Genomic DNA, 25710 nt, shown 5'->3' with positions numbered 1-25710 from the left:
TTTTTTTTTTTTTTTTGTCTTTTTGTGACCGGTAAGGGGATCGCAACCCTTGGCTTGGTGTCATCCGCAACGCGCTCAGCCAGTGAGCGCACCGGCCATTCCCATATAGGATCTGAAACCGCGGCGGGAGCGTCGCTGCGCTCCCAGCGCTGCACTCTCCCGAGTGCGCCATGGGGTCGGCCCGGCATTCTTTATTCTCTTAAATTCTCTTTGATGTTTAATATACTTTTTGTATTTTAATCAGCTTTGGTTGTTTTCAGCAGGAGCATGGATCTAAATATCCTAGTATGTGATTTCTGGAAATAGGAAATTTCCCACAATTGCATCTTTATTCCTACATGGCCAAATTTTACTTTTCCTGTTGGCATTCTCTGCACTTAACACATGCCATTACTTGGGGCATGGAATCCATAAATGTTGATAAGAAATTTCTAATTCTGTCAGAACAATTAATCATTTTTAGCAATTTTTACTTAGAAACCTAACAAAGTGCTCTGCACACAGCAAGTCACAATAACACACAAAGTTTGTTGGACAGCTGCAGAAAACAAATGGGCTAGATTTTACTTCCTATTTCAAAATTCAGAGAAAGAGTAGCATTAAAAGGCATAAGACCAAAAATAGATCATTGCAGACTGAATACAGAGAGCCATTCTATTTCTTCACCCTTAAAAAAACTAAAATTTCCAATTAAGTACCAATGTGAAGAACATGACCAAACAATTAACAAATGCATCCAGAAACATATTATACATCTACAAAGAATACATTACTTTAAAATGTGCCTCCAAAATTTAGGCACATAATTCTAATTTTTATTGAATGTAGAGACTTTACAAAAACAAATACAAATCTATCCCATCATGGAAGAGTCTTCACCATTTGGTTATTTTAAGGTAAGTTCAGTATTCATAGATTGTGCAATTACTTGCATTGCAAATTAAACACACTATATAAAGAAAACATAAATTGAGTTTGATATTCAATCATTTTTATCTTATACCATTTCATAAATTTCACAAGTTATTACATGTTGCCATTTTATTTAATATCTGCAGCATTTTACATTGTTTATGAAGTAGCTATTTCCAGAAGACTGATATTCTCCTCCAAACTGTGTCTTTGGATAGTACTACAAATGTGATTCAGTAGGAAGCATATGCCCAGATGGATTAAAATTCTTGGTCTCTCCTAGCTTGAGACCTCAGGTCCTGAGTTATAACCTTGACTCCATCTTCAAGCTGAGATGCTTCATATTTTTTTTAAAACAGGGCTACTTAGTGTAGTTTCTTTTTCTTGACATATGAGTGTTTTTGATACAAAAAATATATATTCCATGTAAGAATAAATAATGCATTTAAATAATGATTAGATTTTATATAACTTAAATGACACGACTACAATACAGGACTAAAATATGCCCTTTACCTTTTTTTTTCGCTGTTTCAAGAGGAAAACTCTGTAAAAGTTTCAAATACATAGACTTTAACTTGTTAATACCCTGTTATAAAAAATAACTACCATATAAAGAATTAAAAATATGCAAAAGTAATTAGTTCATTAAAAATTTATATTTAATATATTGGAGGCAATGAAAATGTGCAGAGTTGACTGAAGTGGATGTTAAAAAAAACCTGTTTCAGGCTTCATTTATTGCTACATAATGACTACTTCAAGAGTCATCTGGCCTATTCTTAATTACTCCTAGAAGTAGTAAATATAGTGGTATACTTTGGAAGGAAAGGAGGAAAAAATAATGCAATGATACAAAAATATTACTTATTTATAAATTATTAAAGATTTATAAAACACATACCAAATCATATGTTCTTGCTATAAAAACAATATTCTTAAATATAGAAGCACAAAATCCTGAAGCACCCACGATTATTTTAAGAATACCCATTTAATCAGGAAAAATGATATATATATATAAAATAATTTGAGAAGAAAAAAGGCAAAATTCTGATTTTAATCCAAGTAATCAGAGTTTATCTAATCATGGAGGTAGGTCTCCAGTCCAATTATACAAATGTTATTGGCTTTATTCAAAGATTTAAAAGTCTAAGATCTTGAAACTGGTCTGTGCCACTGAAGTACATTTTAACAGATTTTAGAAACCAGTATTCCAACTTGCATATACACAAAACAGATATTTCCTTCATGAGGTTACATCTGAAAAAAGCCTTCATTAAAACTGTTCTTGACATAAAGAGGTATACCTAAGTGCAGGTACTTTGGCTTAGCGTTTAAATAACATAGTAAATCCTACAAATTTTTAAAGGCAGAAGAAATCCTTGTCTTTTTAGTACTTGTATTAAGTGTAAAGCTTCAAAAACTGTGGATTTCTTAAATTTTTAGATATTTAAATATTGTGCTAATGACTTAAAAAGATCACTCCTGCCTAAAAAGCAAAGCTTACATATTTCAAACATCAAACATTTATTTTTAGTGTTTGTGGCATTTCAGCTTTAGTGCTGGAGTTGGTTTTAACAAATCAGCTTGCAGTATGTAATATGTCACATATCCTTTTGCTAAAAAAGATTTTCTATAATGAAAAATACTAATTCTATTTCCAATGGTAAACTAGAGTTGGAGGTCCCACTGTGGATCACGGGTATCAGAGCACTATCGAGATCATTTAGATAATGCTGAGGCAGAAGGTGGCCTTCAGATCCTGCCTGAAATTCAACCTGGAAAAAGAATATCTTGATCAGACAATCCTAGAAAATGAGCAATCTTGTTTAGCTCAGCAGATGAATACAAAATAATTAAAATATTTTAAAATACCATTCAATTTAAGCATGTTAATAAAATATTTGATATATTATTTGAAAAAAAGTTCATTTTCCTATATTTATTTTATCCATCTACTATATAAATTATCATTGTCCCTCCCACAGATATCATAAAAATGAAATTTCTACTACTTCATACTTTAGGATTTCTCTTAGTGAACATATAAACACATTGCAGGCCTGAGGTTTTGAATAATTACCAACACCAATTAAATAAAAAAATGCATGGTATTAAAAAAACTAAAAAATATTTCACATTTGTTATTGCAATAATATTTAATATTAGAATTTAATATTGATGGTGAAAATTACATTTTAATACATTTGACTAAAAAAGAAAACAGTGCTTACTCAAATAACAAATAATTATCAGGTGCTTCCTTGAAAAGGGTGCTTTTAATAGTGAGAATAAAAACCATTTTCCTCTTTCCAATAAGAACTATCAGTATAATATCCTGGCTGGAAAAAAACAAACCTTTAGCATATGAACTCACCCATGTTTAGATTAACCTTTCTAATGAAGAATCTGCTTTGAAAATCTATATTGGATGTTGGAAACAGTTATGAAATAAATATACCTAACAGATATGAACTGAAAGTTCAAAGAAAAAAAAATGGCCCTCAAGGGTTTGGGTCCCCATACCGGCCAGCTGCAACAACAACAACAAAAAGGCCCTTACTTGTAAAATGATTATTACTCATTGTTAAAAGAAATGCATATTAAAATAATACTGGGGTATCATTTTTTACCTATCAAACTGTCAAAGTTCAAAAGTTTGATTACATAATGCTTTGATAAGGATGTAGGGGAAAGAGCTCTCTCACAAACTGCTGATGGAAATATAAATTGGCACAACCTCTATTTGGGGCAATATGGTAAAATCTAATAAGTACATAACTCAGACCTGGCAATTCTACTTCTAGGAATTTTTCTTATGGATATACTCACACATATACAAAAGCAAAATATTGTAGACAATGTAAATGTCAATCAACATATATCAAATATGCATGAAGTAGTAGTAGTATGGTACCTTTATATAATCAACTACTACTATGCAACTGTGAAAAGGAATATGTACTAATACGTAATATCTCTAAGATATATTAAGTTAAAGAAGCATGGTAAAAAAAAATAGTGTAAAAGAGAGAGGATGAAAAGGACACACATTTATTTACTTGTACATACATAAAAATCATAGAGAATACATAAGAAATGAGTAACACTGATTGCTTGACCAGAGAGGGAAGATGAGGGGGAGTATAGAGGTGAACTAAGGGGTTAGGAGTCAAGGGTAGGAAGATCTTTCCAGGGCTCTTCCCTTACACAACTCTACTGGGAACCACTTACATTGTAGTCTAGAGTTATTATCTCCAGGGAATACAGTGTGAATGCTGCTCTCTGGAAATGTTCAGTGAGGTAGTCCTGTTATATGAGTATACTTCAAAATGTTTGTGGAAAAATGCACTTATAATATGAATCCTTCCATGAACTTTTTGAAGTATCTTTATACATACACTTTTAGGCTTTGTAAACTTTAAATCATGTAAATATAGAATCTAGTCAGAAAAAGCAAATAAAAAACCTACCTATCAGGTAGGCTAGTCATGGAGCAGGGGTCAGCAAACTATGGCCTGCAGGCCAAAATTGGCCCTGCTGGTAAACAAACTTTCCCTGGAACACAGCCACACTCGTTTGTTTACATACTGTCAATGGCTGCTTTCCCACTGTAATGGCAGAGTTGAGTAGTTGTGAAAGAAACCATACAGCCTACAATGCCTAAAATATTTACAGTCTGGCCTTTTATAAAAAAAAAACTTTGCTGACCCCTGTTATGGAGATTAATAGGAATAATGTGTGCAAAGTGTGTAGCATACATTTGATGTTCAACAAATTTTAATTTCCTTCTTACATCCCAAGATAAAAGGTTACAAAAAGAAGAGAAACTATTGATTATTTTAATATATGATACATTCATTTCAAAAATACATCACAAAAACATGCCTCACCATATCAGTGTCAATGGAAACTCTGAGTCCAATTTTATTCATCCCATTACACTTTAGAGTTTTCAGGTGAGGGCACAGAGCAGCACTACAAGCCATGGCTATTTCTTTTGCAAACTGATAACGAGTTGATAAAATAGTTAAGTCCTGATCCTTTAGAAAGTAGAACACCTGAAATGTATTTAATTAGGAAGCAAGTCATGATTAAGATTAAAAATAAGTTTAAAAATACAATTACTGCTTTCAATTCAATTTTAATAAATTTCTAATGTTAGTACCATGAAAATCACTAGTTGAGAGCATTCTATATCTATAGCCTGATCCAGACTATAAATAAAAACTTCAAAGGTTATGATATTTGAGAATGGCTAGGCTCTTTTTGACTGAAGTTAACTTACAGCAATGAAAGCCTTATTAACTCAGTTTAGAGAAGGTACTAATGAGTCCACCCTTATAAGGACATCTATATGAAGTTAAGATCAAACAATTTTCTATAGTTTCTATATTCTCTATTGTTTCTATCTTGTACATGCATAAAATCACAAAGAATATATAAGAAATGGAAAACACTGATTGCCTGACCAGGGAGGGTGAGAATGAGGGAGAATAAGGAGCTAGACTAAAGGGTTGAGAATCTATAGTTATATACTTTCACATCCTCTTATTTTAAAAAATAATTAGAACATGCAAAAATAACTTTTATATGTGAATGGTGATTATAAATTATGTCAAAATATTTTTTGTAAAATAAGGAAAATGAAAATAATATGGTCAAATAACATATTACAATATAAAGATGGCAATGCTGCCAGAACTTAATTGTACCACCATAGGATAGCCTGAAATAAGCCTGTGGAAATCCAAATCCGGTGTATAAGAGACAGTCAGGGGTGGCAATATGTGTGTATCTCAAAGTGTAACGTAAAAAGTGTAATAAGCTACATTTAAACATTCAGAGGTTGAGTATGCACGATCCCCCGTTCAACTAATAAAAAAAAAATCCAAACACACCACGTAAAGGGACAGGACCTTTTCTCTCAGTTACCTCAGTACACTTTACACTCTTCTCATCATTTTCAAAATCTGCTTCCAGTTTTATTTTTTCACTTGGAAATCCTTGTAATGATATTCCATCCACTGAACTGATAACACTATGAATAAAACATAATACAACAGAATTATTACCAAAGTGCTTTTTATGAGATGAATTATTAGATTTGAACAAATGGAATGAGGAAAAAAATTATGAAAGTTCTAAATTTAAAGCAGCAACAAGTATCTCAGTTATACACAAAATAAATCTGTAGTTCATAGTCATTTATCAAGATTTCTTAATTGTGTAGTAATCTTTTTTTTGTTCATCAATAAATTGTATCTCCTTTTTCATATGCTCAATTCAGACCTGAGGTTTAGAATACCTAAGCTAGTCTCCTAAAAGAAAAGCTGTCTTATGAATTCAAAAACTCTATTTTGGAATGTTTCAGCATTAGCCCTCTTCCTTCTTTGCTCCAGATCCCTTAGTCAATCTCCAAAAAAGAAAGAAAATGGGTAACTGAAAAGGAGAAGTGGCAGTAATAATTTGTAAAGCCTCTAATGTATATTATTAAATCCAGTTTGTATTTATAGTGAATCAAAATAATTCGGAATCATACCGAACTGTCTTGCCTTTGTCAGCCCTGGCATCAAGCCCACACTACTACACAGTGGATGTTTTACTACTGGCCCCCTTCCAAGTTAACCATCCTTTAATAATTTATAGCATTCTGGCCAAGAAAACACTCATGAGGCGGTTAGGTACATATTTGAAAAAACAGACTGCATCTATTAATTGGAGCATAAGCATTTGAATTAATGGTATAATTCAATATGCATTCATAAAATAATTTTATTAACAGGGTGTTTTTATCCTTCCCCTTCCATCAAATCAATTACATTTTAGTAACAAAAAATTCCTACCCATTGTTTCTTTTTTCTTCAGAATCTACCCAGCAGATTTCCACAGATTCTGTAGGGTCTACTGCATCAACTTTCCCACATGTAATTTTAAAGTCTTTTTGCTCTCGTAGAGCTAGCCGCAAGCCATCCATGGTCTCTGGAGTTATTTGTACCATTAAGCCATCTAGAAATGAGAGTTATGTTTCACATTTCTTTTGCTAATTATCAGTTTGTATGTCTAAACCATAAAATTTACTATCAAAATATATTCTGTGCAAGATCTAAGCTTTAAATCTGTTAATAATCTTAATGGTTGTTTTCCACTAGGAAATAAAAATATTTCACAAAGTTAAAGATTCTTTTTTAAAAAAGGTTAAATAAAGATTACAATTTCTGCTTCTGGCTGTGATAAAATAACTTTGCCCTTTCTGACAACCAACCATAAAATTAGACAAAATGCATGAGGTTTTCAGGTACTGGGCAATAGGCAGTGCAATACTGAGGTCCCTAGAGTTAATCTCAAGAGGTAAGCCCACAAATGCCAGACAGTCTGCCAGGGGCAATTTCCTCATGATGACCCACTAAGACTAAAGTGGCTCTATTGGGCTGAAAACCCAGAGTTAGATGGAGCCTAGAATCTGAGGTCAAGATACTGAAGAGGAGGGCATCAGAAGATTGTAAGACTTTGGAGTCCCTGGATTAGAACTGGAGACACGTTAACAGAGTGAGACTAGACAAGGCCTAACATAGAACAGCTGTTACAGTGTTGAGAACAAAACAGAGAGAATAGAGGTCAAACAATGTTGGGAGATACTAGTGGTCTGGACCAACCAAAGTTGAGAGACCTTATTAACTCCTTATTAACAAGCACTGTAGCAAAGCCAAAACAAAGCCATTACAAAATTTACAGGTGTAGTGGATTGAGTTATGTCCCCCCCAAACTCACTGAAGCTTGAATTGTCTCCCAAGTTTTATGTATTAGAAACTTAGCCCCCACTGTGACTGTTAAGAGGGTGGGAAATCCTATCCTGATAATCAAAAGGTGGAGCCCTGAAGAGGTGATTGGATTGTAGGACCATGCAGTAGTGAATGGATTAAAAATGGTGGTCAGGGGTGTGGTTCTGAGGGCTTTAAAAGAAGAGGGAGGAGAGTCTGTCTTTCTCTCTCTCTGCTCTCTCTACCTCCACCATCTTGCAATGTGAGATCCCTGAATCACTGTCACTACCACCACATGGACTTTGGACTTCCCAGCCTCAGAAACTGTAAGCAATAAATTTCATTTTCTTTATAAATTACCCAGTCTCAGGTATTCTGTTATAGCAACACAAAACGGACTAAGACAACAGACAAAGCAGGTCTGAAGACTGAGTCCTGCCAAATTAAAGGGGATTGGTAAACACCTTAGGATTTCCACGGATCCATCTTAGCAAAGTGAAAAATTAAGTCTACACAAGCTTAAGATGATCAACCATGAAAATGTCTCCTACAACATGAAACTTCTTCAGCAAAAGCTAATAAAATCTAGTCTCTAAAACATATCAATAATGACAAAACAATAAAAAGTTACTAGACAGAAACAGGACAGTGTGACCCCTAAGCAACTGAAACCAACCCTGAGATGGCCAATTAAGCACACAAACATTTTAAAATAGCTATTATAAACATATTCAAAGACCTAAAGGAAACACATTCAAACAATAGAAAGCAAATATGGGCTAAATGAATAAACAGATAATAAATCTTAACAGGGAAATAGAAACTGGAAAAAAAATTCTACAACTAAAAAATGCAATCTGCCTGTAATTGATACCTCAATGGATAGCTCCAATGGTAGACTGAAGATGCCCAAAGAAAGAATCAGAGAGTATGAAGAAAGAACAATAAAAATTATCCAATCTGAAGGACAAAAAGATTGAAGAAAAATGAAGAGCATCAAGGACCTGTGTGGGATGATACGCACACACACACTCCCCCCTGCCCAATCCCAGAAGGAAAAGAGAGATTAGAATAGAAAAGAATAATGGTTACAAATTCCCCAAATTTGAAGGAAAAATTTTTTTTCCTTTTTTTCTTATTTTTGGTGGCTGGCCAGTATGGGGTTCTGAACCCTTGATCGTGCTCTAACCAACTGAGCTAACCTACCAGCCTTGATGAAAAATATTGACTCATATATCTGAGAAGCTCAATAAATGACGAGTGGGATAAGTGCAAAGACAACCATCTAGGCACACTACAATTAAGCCAGTAAAAACCAAAGATAAAGAGAATATCTTAAAAACAGACTGCGTAAAGGGGTACATTAAATACAGAAAAACAAATATAGAATTATTGCTGATTCCTCATTAGAAACTTTGGAGGCCAGAGGTTCCTCAAAAAATTAAAAATATAACTACCACATTATCCAGCAATTCTACTTCTGAGTATCCAAAAGAATTGAAATTAGGATCTGAAAAAGATATTCCAATGTTCATTGCAGCATTCTTCACAAGAGCAAAGAAATAGAAACAACCTAAATGTCCATTGGCAGAGAAACAGAAGAAAATGTGGTATATACAAACAGTGAAATACTATTCAGCCTTAAAAAATATGGAAACTCTGCAATATGGACAATATGGATGAACCTTGAGGACATTATGCTAAGTAAAATAATCCAGTCACAGAAGACAAATACTGCAGGATCTCATTTATATGAGGTACATAGTCAAACAGAACTAATAGTAGAAAGCTGGTAGCCAGGGGCTGAAAGAAGGGGCAAATGGGGTGTTGCTAATGAACAGGCATAAAGTTTCAATAAAGCAAGATGAATATGCTGTAGAGACCTACTATACAACATGGTACCAATCATCCACAATAATGTATTATACTCTTAAAAATGTGTTAAGAGGATAGATCTCGTTAAATGTTCTTATCACAACAAAATAGAATTAAAAAAAAAAGAAAAACAATGGAGGTCAGAAGACAAACAGCATCTTTAAGATACTAAAAGAGAATAAAAACTTTCAAAGCAGAATTCTATATCTAGCAAAAATTGTTTGAAAATGAGAATGAAACAGACAGGTTGAGATAATGAAAGCCAGCATTTGTACTGCAAAAAATGCTAACAGACTTCCAGTTTCTGCTCCAATATGTAAAGAGCTTGGAAGTCCCATCCTCAGAATAACAATGAAAAAGCTGAACAAACTGATAACAAACAAGTTAGATGCATTCTTAGGTGTATCAAAAAACTGAGGTTAGGGCCGAGCCCGTGGCGCACTTGGTAGAGTGCTGCGCTGGGAGCGCGGCGACGCTCCCGCCGCGGGTTCGGATCCTATATAGGACTGGCCGGTACACTCACTGGCTGAGTGCCGGTCACGAAAAAAACAACAACAACAAAAATAATAATAATAATAATAAAAAAAATTAAAAAAAAAACAAAACTGAGGTTATAGGGCAAATTGCTGCCATGAAAACTGGAGCAAAATCAAAACCAGCAATAAAAAACGACAACAATAGTAAAATACAAAAAAAAAAAAAAAAAAAAAAAAAAAGTCTGGAAGATGTGTGATAACAAATAAGAAATATAATTGGGTATTTCACATTCCATCATCAGAACAACAGATAATGGCACACAGAAATCATAAAGCTCATTTTTTTTTAAAAGTTATTAATTGACAAACATGGGTCTAGATAGGAGTGTTTATGATCACTACTTCTATTGTATTAGGAGTGCTAACCATTATCCAAGAGGAATAAAAAGCATAAGGATTGGGAAGAAAAAAGCAAAATTACCATTATTATTAGAGGATATAATTAGCTACATAGAAAAATCTAAAAAAATCTAGAAATAATTATACATAAGAGTTTATCAATGTAGCTGGTTATAAGAAAAAAATACAGAAATAAATGTATTTCTATACACCAATAGATAAAAAATTTAGTTAAAAAAAAAGATACCATTTACATCAGCTATAAAATCCATAAGGTACAGGAATAAATCAAGATATGCAAGGCCTAAAACAGAAATCTATAAATTTTATTGAATTAAATGACCTATAGTAGTCCATGTACTGAAAATAACAAATATGCCCATTTTCTCAAAATTAAACTAATGATTTAATGCAATCCCAATAAAAATTCCAGTGGACCTTCTGTAAATCTGACAAGTTTATCCTAAAATTAATATGGAAAATCAAAGGGTTTAGACTGGCCAGGAACTCTTGAAAAGAATAAGGTATGTATGACATCAGGGATGAAAGGGGTTCCTATAAAGCTAGATAGTATGGGGAATGACATTACTGAAAGTGACCAGATTAAGAACCTCTGAAAATACTTTTCCCCCCAAAAAGGAATGAGGAAACTGACAGAAAGTATCAGAAGCAACTCTTTCAGAACTCTGGAAACTGACCAAAAGCTTACAGCAATCTGAGGAGTGTTTATTAAATGAATGAATCTTTTTAAAAATTTTTGACACATCTTATTTTATTCAGATAGCAGTTTGGTCACACATGGCCCATGAACACTCAAAAAAATCAAATATAATCAGATGTTAAAGATTGGTCTTCAAACATTATAGCCAGTGATACCACACTTGCCTATGATGTCTCTGATACAAAATGACATCTACACCTCAGTGGCCACCAAACCATGCAGCATAGCTTTCTTAACTGTGAGCTGTTTAAAGCTACCAGTTTGAGCACTATTTACTACTTTTTTCAGGCTCTGAATAGCTGTAAAGATCTCAGTAGCATTTAGAGGAGGCAGTGCAATCTTGGCATAGTACCAAAATGTGGCCAATCAAGGTTTCAAGTAAGTCACAGCAGCATTAACCAGTGCTGGGGCCTTCTCTGTGAGGTTATGGACAAACTGGCCCCATGGTTCTAGAATGGACAGCCTGTGGCCATGAACAGCTGGAAGCCTGACTCTTGATAAGAATAGCGAGCTCGCCCTGTTCCATCCTCTTTGCCCCAGCTCAGCAGAAACTTTGAAAACCAGCTGCCTGGTAGCCATCAGAGAGGGGAGAAGGGCACTGAAAGTCCTTCAAAGTCTCATTACCAGAGAACTCTCAGTATTTGACAAGTCAAACATGGCTGTCTTTACTTGACCTGACTGTAAGCTTGCCCAATGAGAAAAGTCTTTTTTCAGAGAGCATTTGTCAAAATGCAAATGATTATGCAAAGAGAAAGTGATTAACCTTGTGACTCTGTGGCAGTAAATAACAATAAAGGCAAATAGGCTAACTAAATGCTTAAAAGGAAAAGCTGGGGAAAAACATGTCCGTAAGGACTTTGAAAAGTGCTGACATATTTCTAGGAATTCAGAAGACCACATGCTGGTGCAAGGCTTTGAACATGCTCAAAAAAGACCCAAGGAGGTCCTAAGCTCTTACCTTGAATAGACCTTGAGTCTCTGCACAAGCACAATGTGAAGGCTAAGGTACAGTGGCTAACTGCTTGACTTAAGTGTTGGAGGCATGCCCTAACAAGCTGCCAGCAAAGACTAGGAGACTTATTGGTTCCATGCATTTAAGGAAATCTCAGTTCAATTATTAGATGACCAATAAGCTAACTGAGCAGACTTTAATGACCATATATGACAAAGAATGCAGATTTTACATAATTGGTTCAGAAAAGTCATAAAACAACAAACAGCAATAAAAACAAACCCTGGGAGGGGAGAAAATCATATCTCCAGAGTTGCCACATTAATTATTTAAAATGTCCAATTTTCAACATTAAATTACCAGACGTAAAGAAACAGGAAAATATGGCCTACACACAGGAGGAAAAAAGCAGGTAATGGAGAATGTCTTTGAGGAAACCAAGACATCACCATTACTAAAGACAAAGTATAAACCAACTACTTAAAATATGCTCAAAGATGGACTGGCTGGTTAGCCCATTTGTTTAGAGTGTGGTGCTGATAACAAGGTCCAGAGTTCAAACCCTGTACTGGTCAGCCATAAATATATACATATATGTATGTGTATATATATGTATACACACACACACACACACACACACACACACACACACACACACACACACACACACACACACACACACACACACACACACACACATATAAAAGAACTAAAGGAAAACATATCTAAAGAACCAAAGGAAATTATGAGAATGATGTTTAACCAAATAGAGAATATCAATGAAGAGACAGAAATTATAAAATTAGAAAAAAGAACCAAATATAAATTCAGAAGTTCAAAAGTATAACTGAAATGAATAATGACTAGTGGAACTCAACAGATTTGAGTAGGCAGAAGAAAGAATTAATCAACTTGAAAATAAGTCAATTGAGGTTATCCAGTCTGATGAACAGAAAGAAAAAGAAAAGAAAAATGAACAGAGTCAGCAGAAGGCCCAGTTGGCTGCTGCTGGAATGGGCAAGTTTATGAAACCCAGGAAAGTGATGCTGGTCCTGGCCAGATGCTACTCCGGTCGCAAAGCTGTCATCGTGAAGAACATTGATGATGGCACCTCAGACCACCCCTACAGCCATGCTCTGGTGGCTGGAATTGACCGCTATCCTCCAAAAGTGACAGCTGACATGGGCAAGAAGAAAATTGCCAAGAGGTCAAAGATCAAATCTTTTGTGAAAGTTTATAACTACATTCACCTCATGCCCACAAAGTACTCTGCGGACATCCCCTTAGATAAAACATTGTCAACAAGGACGTCTTCAAAGACCCTGCTCTTAAATGCAAGGCCCGATGGGAGGCCACGGTCAAGTTTGAAGGGAGGTACAAGGCGGGCAAGAACAAGTGGTTCTTCCAGAAGTTTTGGTTTTAGATGTTTTTTTGATTTGGTCATTAAAAAGAAAAAAAAAAAAAAAAGAGAGAGAGAACAGAGCCTCAGAGACCTATGTGGACATCTTCAAGAGTGCCAATACATGCATAATGGAAATCATCCATCTGCACATCCAAGAAGTGTAAAGAACTCCAAATGTAGGATAAATTCAAAGTGATCCACCCCTAGATGTAATAATCATAATCAAAAGACAAAGAAAGACAAAGAGAATCACAAAAGCAGCAACATCACATACAAAGGATCCCAAATAAAATCAACAGCTGACTTTTCATCAGAAATCATGTAGGCAAGAAGACAATGGAATGATATTCAGAGTGCTGAAGGAAAAATAATACTGTTAACCAGGAATTCTGTATCCAGCAAAACTCTACTCAAAAATGACAGAGAAATTAAGATATTCCCAGATAAACAAAAACAGAGTATATGTTGCTAGCACACCTGACCTACAAGAAATACTAAAGGGAGTCCATTACACTTATATGAAAGGACACTAGACAGTAACTTGAGCCCATGTGAAAAAATAAAGAGCACAGGTAAGGTAGCTACATAGGTAAATATTAAGATAATATAAATGTATTTTTGGTTTTAACTCTTCTCCTCGATTTAAAAGACAACTTACTACATAAAGCAATAATTATAAATAACTGTTGACAGGCACATGATGTACAAATACGTAATTTGTATGACAATAAAAGCACAAAGGAGGAGAAAGGGAATGATATAGGAGCAAAGTTTTTGTATACTATGCAAATAAAGTTGGTATTTGAATTATCTGTTATAAGCCAAGATATCAATTGTAATACCTATGGCAACCACTAAGAAATAACTAAAAAAAAAATATTGGAAGTGACAAATGAATTAAAATGGTACACTATATTTAACAAAAAAGCAAGAACTGCAAACAACAGTAAAAAAACAAGTAACCCAATTAAAAAATGGGCAAAAGAGCTGAACAGGCATTTCTCAAAGTTAGATATACATATGGCCACCAGACACATTAAAAAATGCTCAACATCACTAACCATCAGGGAAATGCAAATCAAAACCACACTGAGGTATCTCATGCCACTTAGACTGGCCAATCTCAAAAAGAGAGTTACAAATGCTAGCAAGGATGTGGAGAGAAAGGGGAACCCTCCTACACTGTTGGTGGGATTGCAAATTAGTGCAGCCGTAATAGAGAACAGTATAGAGCTTCCTCAAACAACTACAGATAGAACTGCCACACAATCTAGCAATCACACTGCTGAGTATATACCCAAAGTAATGGAAATCATCATATCGAAGGGATACCTGTACTCCCATGTTCATTGCAGCTCTATTTACAAGAAGACGCCACCTCCCCCATCATGGAGGACCTATTATATTTCCACGACCACACCCTCATAATCGTGTTCCTAATCAGCTCCTTCGTCCTTTATATCATTTCCCTAATATTAACCACAAAACTCACGCACACAAGCACTATAAATGCCCAAATGGTGGAAACCATACGAACTATTTTACCCGCTGTTATCCTAAGTTCAATTGCCCTTCCATCACTACGGATCCTCTATATAACAGATGAAATCAATAACCCCCTCTTAACTGTCAAAGGCATGGGCCACCAGTGGTACTGAAGTTACGAATATACAGATTATGCAAACCTAAACTTCGACTCATATATAAGTCCCCTCATATATAACCCCCACCCCCGACCTAAAACCAGGGGAGCTCCAGCTCCTAGAAGTAGACAACCGAACAGTACTCCCGATAGAAACCCCAATCCGCATGCTAATCTCATCCGAAGACGTGCTGCACTCATGGACCGTACCCTCACTAGGCCTAAAAACGGATGCGATTCCGGGACGTTTAAATCAAACAACCCTAACAGCAATGCGACCAGGCCTATTCTACGGACAATGCTCAGAAAACTGCGGCTCAAACCACAGCTTCATGGCCATCATACTTGAACTGGTCCCACTCAAATATTTTGAAGATTGATCAACCTTAACACTATAAGCACATCGTGAAGCTAAATAGCATTAACCGTTTAAGTTAAAGAATGGAAGCATTGGCCTTCCCACAGTGAGATGCCACAACTAGATACCTTGACATGATTCACCACCATTATATTTATAATCCTAACACTCTTCATTATACTTCAACTAAAACTCTCAAAATTCACCTACCCCTCTAACCCCACAGAAAAAATTACTAAAATACCAAAACACCCAAACCTATCAGAAAAAAAATGAACAAAAATTTATTCACCTCTTACCACCCCCATACTAATAGGAATACCCATTGTAGCCTTCATCATCCTCCTGCCCAACGCAATGTATCCTCTTCCCTCCCACCTCATCAACAATTGCCTAACCTCCCTACAAATATGACTAATCCAACTTATTCTGAAACAACTGATGACAACCCACAACACCAAAGGACAATCATGTTCCTTAATACTAACCTCACTAATCCTATTTGTTGGTTCAACAAACCTACTAGGCCTACTACCCCACTCATTCACACCCACCTCCCAACTATCCCTAAACTTAGGCATAGCAATCCCCCTATGGGCCGGAACAGTGATCCTAGGTTTTCGCCACAAAACAAAAGAATCTCTAGCCCACCTCCTACCCCAAGGTACACCCACCCCCCTTATCCCAATACTCATAACCATCGAAACTATCAGCCTCTTCATCCAACCCATAGCCCTAGCCATACGATTAACAGCTAACATCACAGCTGGCCACCTGCTTATGCACCTTATCGGAAATGCTACACTAGTACCAACAACCCTAAGCCCCCTGACAGCCTCAGCTACTTTCACCCTCCTTACCCTACTCACCATCCTCGAACTTACCGTAGCCTTCATCCAAGCTTACGTATTTGCCCTCCTAGTAAGCCTCTACCTACATGACAACACCTAATGACCCACCAAACCCACGCCTACCACATAGTAAATCCCAGCCCCTGACCACTCACAGGAGCCCTATCCGCCTTACTCACAACATCTGGCCTAACGATATGATTCCACTTTAATTCCAGCACCCTACTAACCCTAGGATTACTAACTAACCTACTAACCATGTACCAATGATGACGAGATGTAGTATGAGAAAGCACCTTCCAGGGCCACCATACAACTATCATCCAAACAGGACTACGATACAGAATAATCCTATTTATTACATCCGAAGTTTTCTTCTTTGCCGGGTTCTTCTGAGCCTTTTACCACTCAAGCCTAGCCCCGACCCCCAGCCTAGGAGGTTACTGACCACCAGCAGGCATCAACCCCCTCAATCCCATGGAGGTTCCACTACTCAACACATTAGTACTGCTAGCCTCCGAGTATCCATCACTTGGGCCCACCACAGCCTCATAGAAGGAAACTGCAAACATATGCTCCAAGCCCTCTTCGTCACAATCTCCCTGGGCACTTACTTTACACTCTTCCAAATCTCGGAATACCTTGAAACCCCCTTTACCATTTCTGACAGTGTGTACAGGTCAACATTCTTCGTAACAACAGGTTTCCACGGCCTCCACGTAATGATTGGATCCACCTTCCTTGCCGTCTGTCTTCTATGCCAACTAAAATTCCACTTCACATCCAAACACAATTTTGGCTTTGAAGCCGCAGCCTGATATTGACACTTCGTAGATGTAGTCTGACTGTTCCTATACATCTCCATTTACTGATGAGGATCCTATTCTTTCAGTATCAGCTAGTACAATTGACTTCCAATCAATAAGATCTGGTCACAGCCCAGAAAAGAATAATAAACCTAGCATTAACTCTCTTAACCAACACATTAGCACTCTTACTTATCACCATTGCCTTCTGACTCCCCCAAACATATACCTATGCAGAAAAATCAAGTCCATATGAATGCGGGTTTGACCCAGTAGGATCCGCCCACTTACCATTCTCCATAAAATTCTTCGTGGTAGCCATCACATTCCTACTATTTGATCTAGAAATTACCTTACTACTACCCCTCCCGTGAGCCACCCAAATAACCTCAAACTGATACTCACCATGGCACTTATCCTAATTCTCACACTAGTACTAAGCCTAGCCTACGAATGATCCCAAAAAGGCCTAGAATGAGCTGAATATGGTAGTTAGTTTAACTAAAACAACTGGTTTCGACCCATTAAATTGTGACACTTCGTAACCACTAAATGCCTCCAATTTATATTAACATCATAGCATACACTATATCCCTCGTAGGACTACTAATGTACCGATCCCACTTTATATCCTCCCTATTATGCTTGGAAGGCATAATATTATCCCTATTCGTCCTAGCTACCCTCCTATCCCTAAACCTACACTTCACCCTATCCTATACCCTCCCCATCATCCTCCTAATCTTTGCAGCCTGCAAGACTGCTGTGGGCCTAGCACTTCTAGTAATGATCTCTGACACTTATGGCCTAGACCATGTACAAAACCTTAACCTCCTACAATGCCAAAATCATACTCATCCCTACCACGTGGTACTCCAACAATAATATAATCTGAATTAACTCAACAACCCACAGCCTACTAATTAGCCTCATCACTCTTCTTTTCTTAAACCACAACGAGAATAGCACAACCATATCATTAAGCTTCTTCTCAGACCCCCTTTCAATCCCCCTTCTAGTATTAACAACCTGACTCCTCCCCCTAATGATTATAGCAAGCCAGCACCACCTCTCCAAAGAAACACTCATTCGAAAAAAACTATACATCCTCACATTAACCTCATTACAAATTTTCCTAATCATAACATTTACCACCACAGAACTGATCATATTCTATATCCTATTTGAAGCAACACTAATCCCAACCCTAATCATTATCACCCAATGAGGCAACCAACCAGACGACTGAATGCAGGACTCTACTTCCTATTCTACACCCTCTTTGGATCCATACCACTACTGATCATACTAATCTATATCCACAACTCCACTGGCTCATTAAACCTACTGCTACTTCAACACTAAACCCAAACACCCCTACCCTCATGATCCAGCACCCTCCTATGAACAGCATGCATAACAGCATTTATAGTAAAAATACCACTCTACGGACTTCACCTCTGACTACCCAAAGCACACGTAGAAGCCCCTATCGCCGGATCCATAGTTCTCGCAGCCATCCTCCTAAAACTAGGAGGATACGGAATGATACGAATCACCATCATTCTAAACCCCCCAGCAGGCTCCATAACCTACCCCTTCCTTGTTCTCTCCCTATGAGGAATAGTCATGACAAGCTCTATCTGCCTACGTCAGACAGACCTGAAATCCCTCATTGCCTACTCATCCATCAGCCACGTGGCCCTCGTAATTGTAGCTATCCTAATCCAAACACCCTGAGGATTCACAGGAGCAACAGCCCTAATAGTTGCCCATGGACTTACATCATCCCTACTCTTCTGTCTTGCAAACTCCAACTACGAACGCACCCACAGTCGAACTATAATCCTAGCCCGCGGACTGCAAACACTGCTCCCCCTAATAGCAACATGATGACTACTGGCCTCCCTGACAAATCTAGCCCTCCCACCAACTATCAACCTAATCGGAGAATTATTTGTAATAATAACATCATTCTCATGATCAAATATTATAATTATCCTCATAGGACTCAATATGCTAATCACGGCCCTATACACCCTATTTATACTAATCACAACACAACAAGGTGCTCTCACACATCATATCAACAGCATCAAACCATCCCTCACACAAGAGAATTCCCTGATACTCATACACATCATCCCACTTCTACTCCTACCCCTCAACCCCAAAACAGCTCTAGGGGTTGAGCTAGACCCCATCACTGTAAATATAGCTTAGACAAAACAATAGGCTGTGAACCTGACAACAGAGACTCAAAACCCCTTATTTACCAAGAAAGATCCCAAGAACTGCTAATTCTTATGACCATACCTAAAACTATGGCTTTCTTACTTTTAAAGGATAGAAGCAATCCATTGGCCTTAGGAACCAAAAATTTGGTGCAACTCCAAGTAAAAGTAATAAATCTACCCCTATCACTAACAATAATTTCACTTGTCATTCTCATCATCCCCACCCTTACCAACACACACAAACACTACCCCTACCACATGAAAACCTTAACCCAACTTTCTTTCTTGACAAGCCTTCATTTACTCCGGACAGGACACAATCACCTCCAACTGACACTGGATCACCATCCAAACACAAAAATTATCCCTTAGCTTCAAACTGGACTATTTCTCTATAATTTTCATCCCAGTAGCCCTCTTCGTTACATGATCCATCATAGAATTCTCTCTATGATACATGCAATCAGACCCCAACATCAATAAGTTCTTCAAATACCTACTCACCTTCCTTATCGCAATACTAATCCTGGTCTCCGCCAACAACCTATTCCAACTCTTCATCGGGTGAGAAGGAGTAGGCATCATATCCTTTCTCTTAATTGGATGATGATATGGCCGAACAGACGCAAACACAGCAGCCCTGCAAGCAATCCTCTACAACTGTATCGGTGACATCGGCTTCATCCTAGCTATAACATGATTTTTTGTACATTCAAACACATGAGACCTTCAACAACTATTCATCCTCCACACAAACCCAAGCCCCCTCCCATTAACAGGCCTTCTCCTCGCCACAACGGGTAAGTCTGCCCAATTTGGCCTGCACCCATGACTACCCTCTGCAGTAGAGGGTCCCACACCTGTCTCAGCCCTACTCCACTCTAGCACAATAGTCGTAGCAGGAATTTTCCTACTAATCCGATTCCACCCCCTAATAGAAAACGATAAAACAATCCAAACACTAACACTATGCCTAGGTGCCCTCACCACACTATTCACAGCAATCTGTGCCTTAACACAAAATGATATTAAAAAAATTATCGCATTCTCCACCTCAAGCCAATTAGGCCTAATAACAGTAACAATTGGCATCAACCAACGACATCTAGCATTCCTCCACATCTGCATGCACGCATTTTTCAAGGCCATACTATTCATATGCTCTGGCTCTATTATCCACAACATAAACAACGAACAAGACATCCGAAAAATAGGAGGCCTACATAAAACCATACCCTGCACATCAACCTCTCTAATCATTGGAAACCTTGCTCTCACAGGTATGCCGTTCCTAACAGACTTTTACTCCAAAGACCTAATCATCGAGACCATAAACACATCGTATACCAACGCTTGAGCCCTCACAATCACACTCATTGCCACCACCCTCACGGCTGCCTACAGTACCCGGACCATTTTTCTTACACTACTAGGACAACCTCGCTTCCCAACCCTGATAAACATCAACAAAAACAACCCCAACTTGACCAACCCAACCAAACGTCTAATAATCTGCAGCATCTTCACCGGCTTTATCATCTCCAACAGCATCCCTCCAATAAATATTCCCCAAATGACCATACCCCTTTACCTTAAACTATCCACCCTCCTCATCACCATTCTAGGCTTCACCCTAGCACTAGAACTATGCCTAAACTCACTCCACGTAACCCCCAAACTATCCTCACCCTCACACAACTTCTCCACCCTCCTAGGATTCTTCCCAACCCTTACCCATCATACAGTACCCTGCCTTAGCCTAACCACACGCCAAACACAGCCTCCCAAGCACTAGACCTAGCCTGACTAGAAAAAGCAATCCCCCAAAACATTCCCCACTTCCAAGTACTAGCTGCAACAACCACCTCCAACCAAAAAGGTCTAATCAAACTTTATTTCCTTTCTTTCCTCATTACAATCCTGACAACTACACTATTAATTATCTAACCACCCCGAGTAACTTCAATAACAATAACCACACCTATAAAGACCATCCAGCCACCACCACCAATCAGCACCCATAACTATACAACGCAGCCACACCCGTAGAATCCTCATGAAAATAACCCGCCCCCTCCCCCTCAAAAATCACCCAATTACCCATACTCTTAAAACTAATAACAACCTCTACCTCATCATAATAACATACCATCTACAAAACCACAAACAACTCTATCACCAACCCCAACAGCAAAGCCCCCCAAACTACAACATTTGAGCCCCAAGCCTCAGGATACTCCTCAATGGCTATAGCAGTAGTATACCCAAACACCACCATTATACCCCCCAGATAAACCAAAAACACCATCAACCCCAAAAAAGACCCCCCCAAAACTAACCACAATACTACAACCGATCCTCCCACTAACAAGCAACCCCATCCCACCATAAATAGTGGAAGGCTTTGAAGAAAACCCCATAAAACCAACAACAAAGGCAACGCTCAACAAAAATGCAGCATATATCACAATTCTTACATAGGTTGTAACCATGACCAATGATGTGAAGAACCACCATTGTACTTCAACTACAAGAATCTAATGACCAACATCCGAAAATCACACCCCCTCTTAAAAATTATTAATCACTCATTCATTGACCTCCCCACACCATCAAACATCTCAATATGATGAAACTTCGGCTCACTACTAGGCACATGCCTACTACTCCAAACCATCACAGGACTATTCCTAGCCATGCACTACACAGCAGACACAACAACAGCATTTTCCTCCGTCGCCCATATCTGCCGGGACGTAAATTATGGCTGAATTATTCAATACGCCCATGCCAACGGAGCATCCATATTTTTCATTTGCTTCTTCATCCACATAGGCCGAGGCCTCTACTACAGATCCTATACCTACTTAGAAACCTGCAATATTGGCATTATCCTACTCCTTACAACCATAGCCACAGCATTCATAGGCTACGTCCTACCCTGAGGACAAATATCATTTTAAGGGGCAACAGTAATCACAAACCTACTATCCGCCATCCCATACATCGGCACAGACACAGTGGAATGAATCTGAGGTGGACTCTCAGTAGACAAAGCCACCCTCACACATTTCGTCGCCCTCCACTTCATTCTACCCTTCACCATCTCAGCCCTAGCTGTCGTACATCTCCTATTCCTACATGAAACAGGATCCAACAACCCCTCAGGAATTCCATCAGACTCAGACAAAATTCCATTCCACCCCTACTATACGATTAAAGATATACTAGGAGTTCTCCTACTCATCTTACTACTCCTCACCCTCATCTTCTACCAAGATATATAGCCAACCTAAATGTTCATTGACAGACAACTGGATAAAGAAAATCTGGTGTGTGTACACACACACACACACACACACACACACACACACACACACACACACACACACACACACTCACACACACACACACACACACACACACAATGGAATACTACTCTGCCATAAAACGGAATGAAATTCTGCCATCTGCAGTAACATGGATGAGCTTAGGGAGAATTATGTCGAGCGAAATAAGCCAGGCACAGAAAGTGTCCCCACTCTAAAGTGGGAGCTGGAAAAATAAAAAAAAAACAGATACAACAATCACAATAATTCCTTGAACTCTCAAAAGGAGAGAACAGAACTAAGGACACCAAGGGTGGGAAAGGGTTTGGGGGAGGGAGGGTTAGGGAGAAACTGGTAAAGGGCCACAATAAATGCTTACATTGTGTAATGATAAAATTAAATAAAAAAATCTAAATTCTTCTAAAAAAAATAATATGAACACAATTAAAAAAAACACACACATACATACAAAAGAAGGCAGTAGGGGAGGGATAGAGAAACAAAAAATAATTGACAAACCTTTACTAAAATGCAAAAAAAAAAAAAGACGATTCAAATTACTAAAATTAGCAGTGAATGAGGGGATACTTTTTCCAACCTTACAGAAATAAAAAGGATTGTAAGGGAATACTATGAACAACTGTAACAAATTAGATAACCTAAAGGAACCTTAGAAAGACACATACTATCATAATTGACTCAAGAATTAGAAAATCTAAATGTTATGAACCGAATTGTGTTCCCCCAAAATTCATATGTTGAAGCCTTAACCCCCAATGTGACTGTATTTGGAGTAGGGCCTACAAGGAGGTAATCAAGGTTAAATTAAGTCATAAAGGGCCCCTATTTCAAAAGGATTGGTGTCTTACAAGGCGAGGAAGAGACACCAGAATTCGCTCCTTTCTAAGAATGCACACAGAGAAAGGGCCATGTGAGGACACAGCAAGAAGGAAGAGTCTGCAAGCAAAGGAGGCAGGCCTCTCCAGAAACCAACCCTGCTGGAACCTTGGTCTTGTACTTCCAGCCTCCAAAATTGTAAGAAAATAAATTTCTGTTGTTTAAGCCACTCAATCTGGTTATTTTTGTTATGGCAGCCTATACTGATTAAGATACAGAGTAATCACAAGAAGAAATGAAAACAGACATAATTAAAGAGTGGACATAATCACTGGAAGTGACTGGACCTTATTTGGATACTGATTTGAACAAATTAAAAAAAAAAAAAAGACAAAGGGGGAAATGTGACCACTGATGGGATACTTGATATACAGGAATTATTGATAAAATATTTAGGTGTGATAATAGTATTGTTGTTGTTTCTGAAAAGATAGTTTTCTTGTAGGGATATACGCTATTTATAAATGAAATGAAGGGAGAGTAGATAAGGGACATAAATAAAGTAAGATTGGCTATAAATTGATAATTGTTAAAGGTAGGTGATGGTTCCATCAACAATTTATTATAAGAATCTTTTTACTTTTATATATGTTTGATGTTTTCCATAGTAAAAGCTAAAAGTTCAAAAATAAAAGTAAGATAGTACGGTACTGGTGTGGAGTTAGGCAAACTCGCCAAAACAATAACAAAAGCTAAAAACAGCCCAGAAACAGATTCTTATGCAGATAAAGTATGTCATGTGACAAAAGTGGTCCTAAAGATTATTGGGGGAAAGGGACTATTCAGTCACTGATGCTGGATCAACTCCTATTCAAATGCAGAAAAATGTCACCAGATCTCTACCTCACATAATACACAAAAATAAATTCCAGATATATTAAGGACTTAAGTGTGAAAGGCAAAACTTTAAATCTTAAAGGATGGTATAGGAGAATATCTTTCTAACCATAGGATAGAAAGATTTCTTAAAAACAAAAGAAATTAAGGCTGTTGGTTAGAACACAGTGTTGTAACACCAAGGTCAAAAGTTTGGATCTCTGTACCTGCCAGCCACACACACACACACACACACACACAAAAAAAGTAACCATAAAAGATTAATAAGTTATACTGTATAAAATTAAGAATTTATTTTAAAAGACACCATAAAAATGGGGCAAGGAGAATCTATAATATATAAAACTGTATAACTACAAATCAGTTAGAAAAAGACACACAATCCAACAGAAAAAAGAGAGATGTGAATGGGCATTTCACAGAAGAGGCAACATATATGCACAATAAATATGTAATAAGATGTTCTACTTATTAGTGATTACAGGTATGCAAATTATGACCATATTCAGAGATATCTACCAGATAGACACAAGTTAAGTAGTCTGATAATACCACATTTGGAGAATACGTGGACCAATGGGAAACATATATTGTGATAGTAGTGTAAATTGGTACAACCACTTTGGAAAATGACTTAGCAATATCTTGTAAAGTTGGACATTTACTAATCTATTGGCCCAGAAATCCGCTCCTGGATATATATTCTAGAGAAATACTTGGACATGTGTCCAGTGTGCACACAGACAAATGGAAATGCTGCTAGCACCACTGTAATAGCAAAAATCAAGAAGCAATCCAGAAGTTCATTAGCAGGAGATGAATAAGTTGTCATACATTCACAAAGTAAAATATTTAATAGCACTGAAAATGAATAAGCTATAGTTGCAGGCAACAACATGCATTATTATGTTAGAAACATAATTTCTGAAAACAGTAAGTTCCATATGACTATGTAGAGACTGATATCACTTTTATAAATCTCCTAAATAAGCATAAATAAACAATATATTGTTTACGCATATGTATATACAGAGTTAAAAAAATTAAGTAAGAGAATAATAAACACAGCATTCAGTCTAGTAGCTAATTCTTGGGGAGAGGAGGTAGAAGGCATAAATAGACACAAATATTGGTTACATTCTAGTTCTTGGGCTGAGTGAGGATTTCACATAGTATGTGGTTACTGTGTTTTATAATTTACATATATTCTTTTGTAAGTATCAAATACATTTACAAAAGGTAATGGAAAAAC

General features: G+C 37.3%; 1 protein-coding gene and 2 pseudogenes across 4 annotated transcripts in view; 1 reads left to right on the top strand and 2 right to left on the bottom strand.

The window, feature by feature from the left end:
• Positions 1–1907: 1907 nt before the first annotated feature.
• Positions 1908–25710, bottom strand: part of ZFYVE16 (zinc finger FYVE-type containing 16) — a 65600-nt gene continuing 41797 nt past the window's right edge. For all 4 annotated transcript variants that reach the window (XM_063086188.1, XM_063086186.1, XM_063086189.1 and 1 more), the window contains 4 exons: positions 6762–6924; positions 5851–5956; positions 4809–4976; positions 1908–2693 (listed from right to left, as the gene is read on the bottom strand). In XM_063086188.1, coding sequence (XP_062942258.1) covers positions 2535–2693; positions 4809–4976; positions 5851–5956; positions 6762–6924 — 596 coding nt within the window. In that variant the 3' untranslated portion in view covers positions 1908–2534. The remainder of the gene's footprint in view (positions 2694–4808; positions 4977–5850; positions 5957–6761; positions 6925–25710) is intronic.
• LOC134369446 (ATP synthase subunit g, mitochondrial-like) lies at positions 11280–11726 on the bottom strand (annotated as a pseudogene).
• On the top strand, positions 13113–13522 carry LOC134369619 (large ribosomal subunit protein eL27-like; annotated as a pseudogene).

This window comes from Cynocephalus volans, chromosome 2 (assembly GCF_027409185.1).
Source record: "Cynocephalus volans isolate mCynVol1 chromosome 2, mCynVol1.pri, whole genome shotgun sequence".
Taxonomy (NCBI): domain Eukaryota; kingdom Metazoa; phylum Chordata; class Mammalia; order Dermoptera; family Cynocephalidae; genus Cynocephalus; species Cynocephalus volans.
This window is presented reverse-complemented; position numbering and strand designations above follow the sequence as displayed.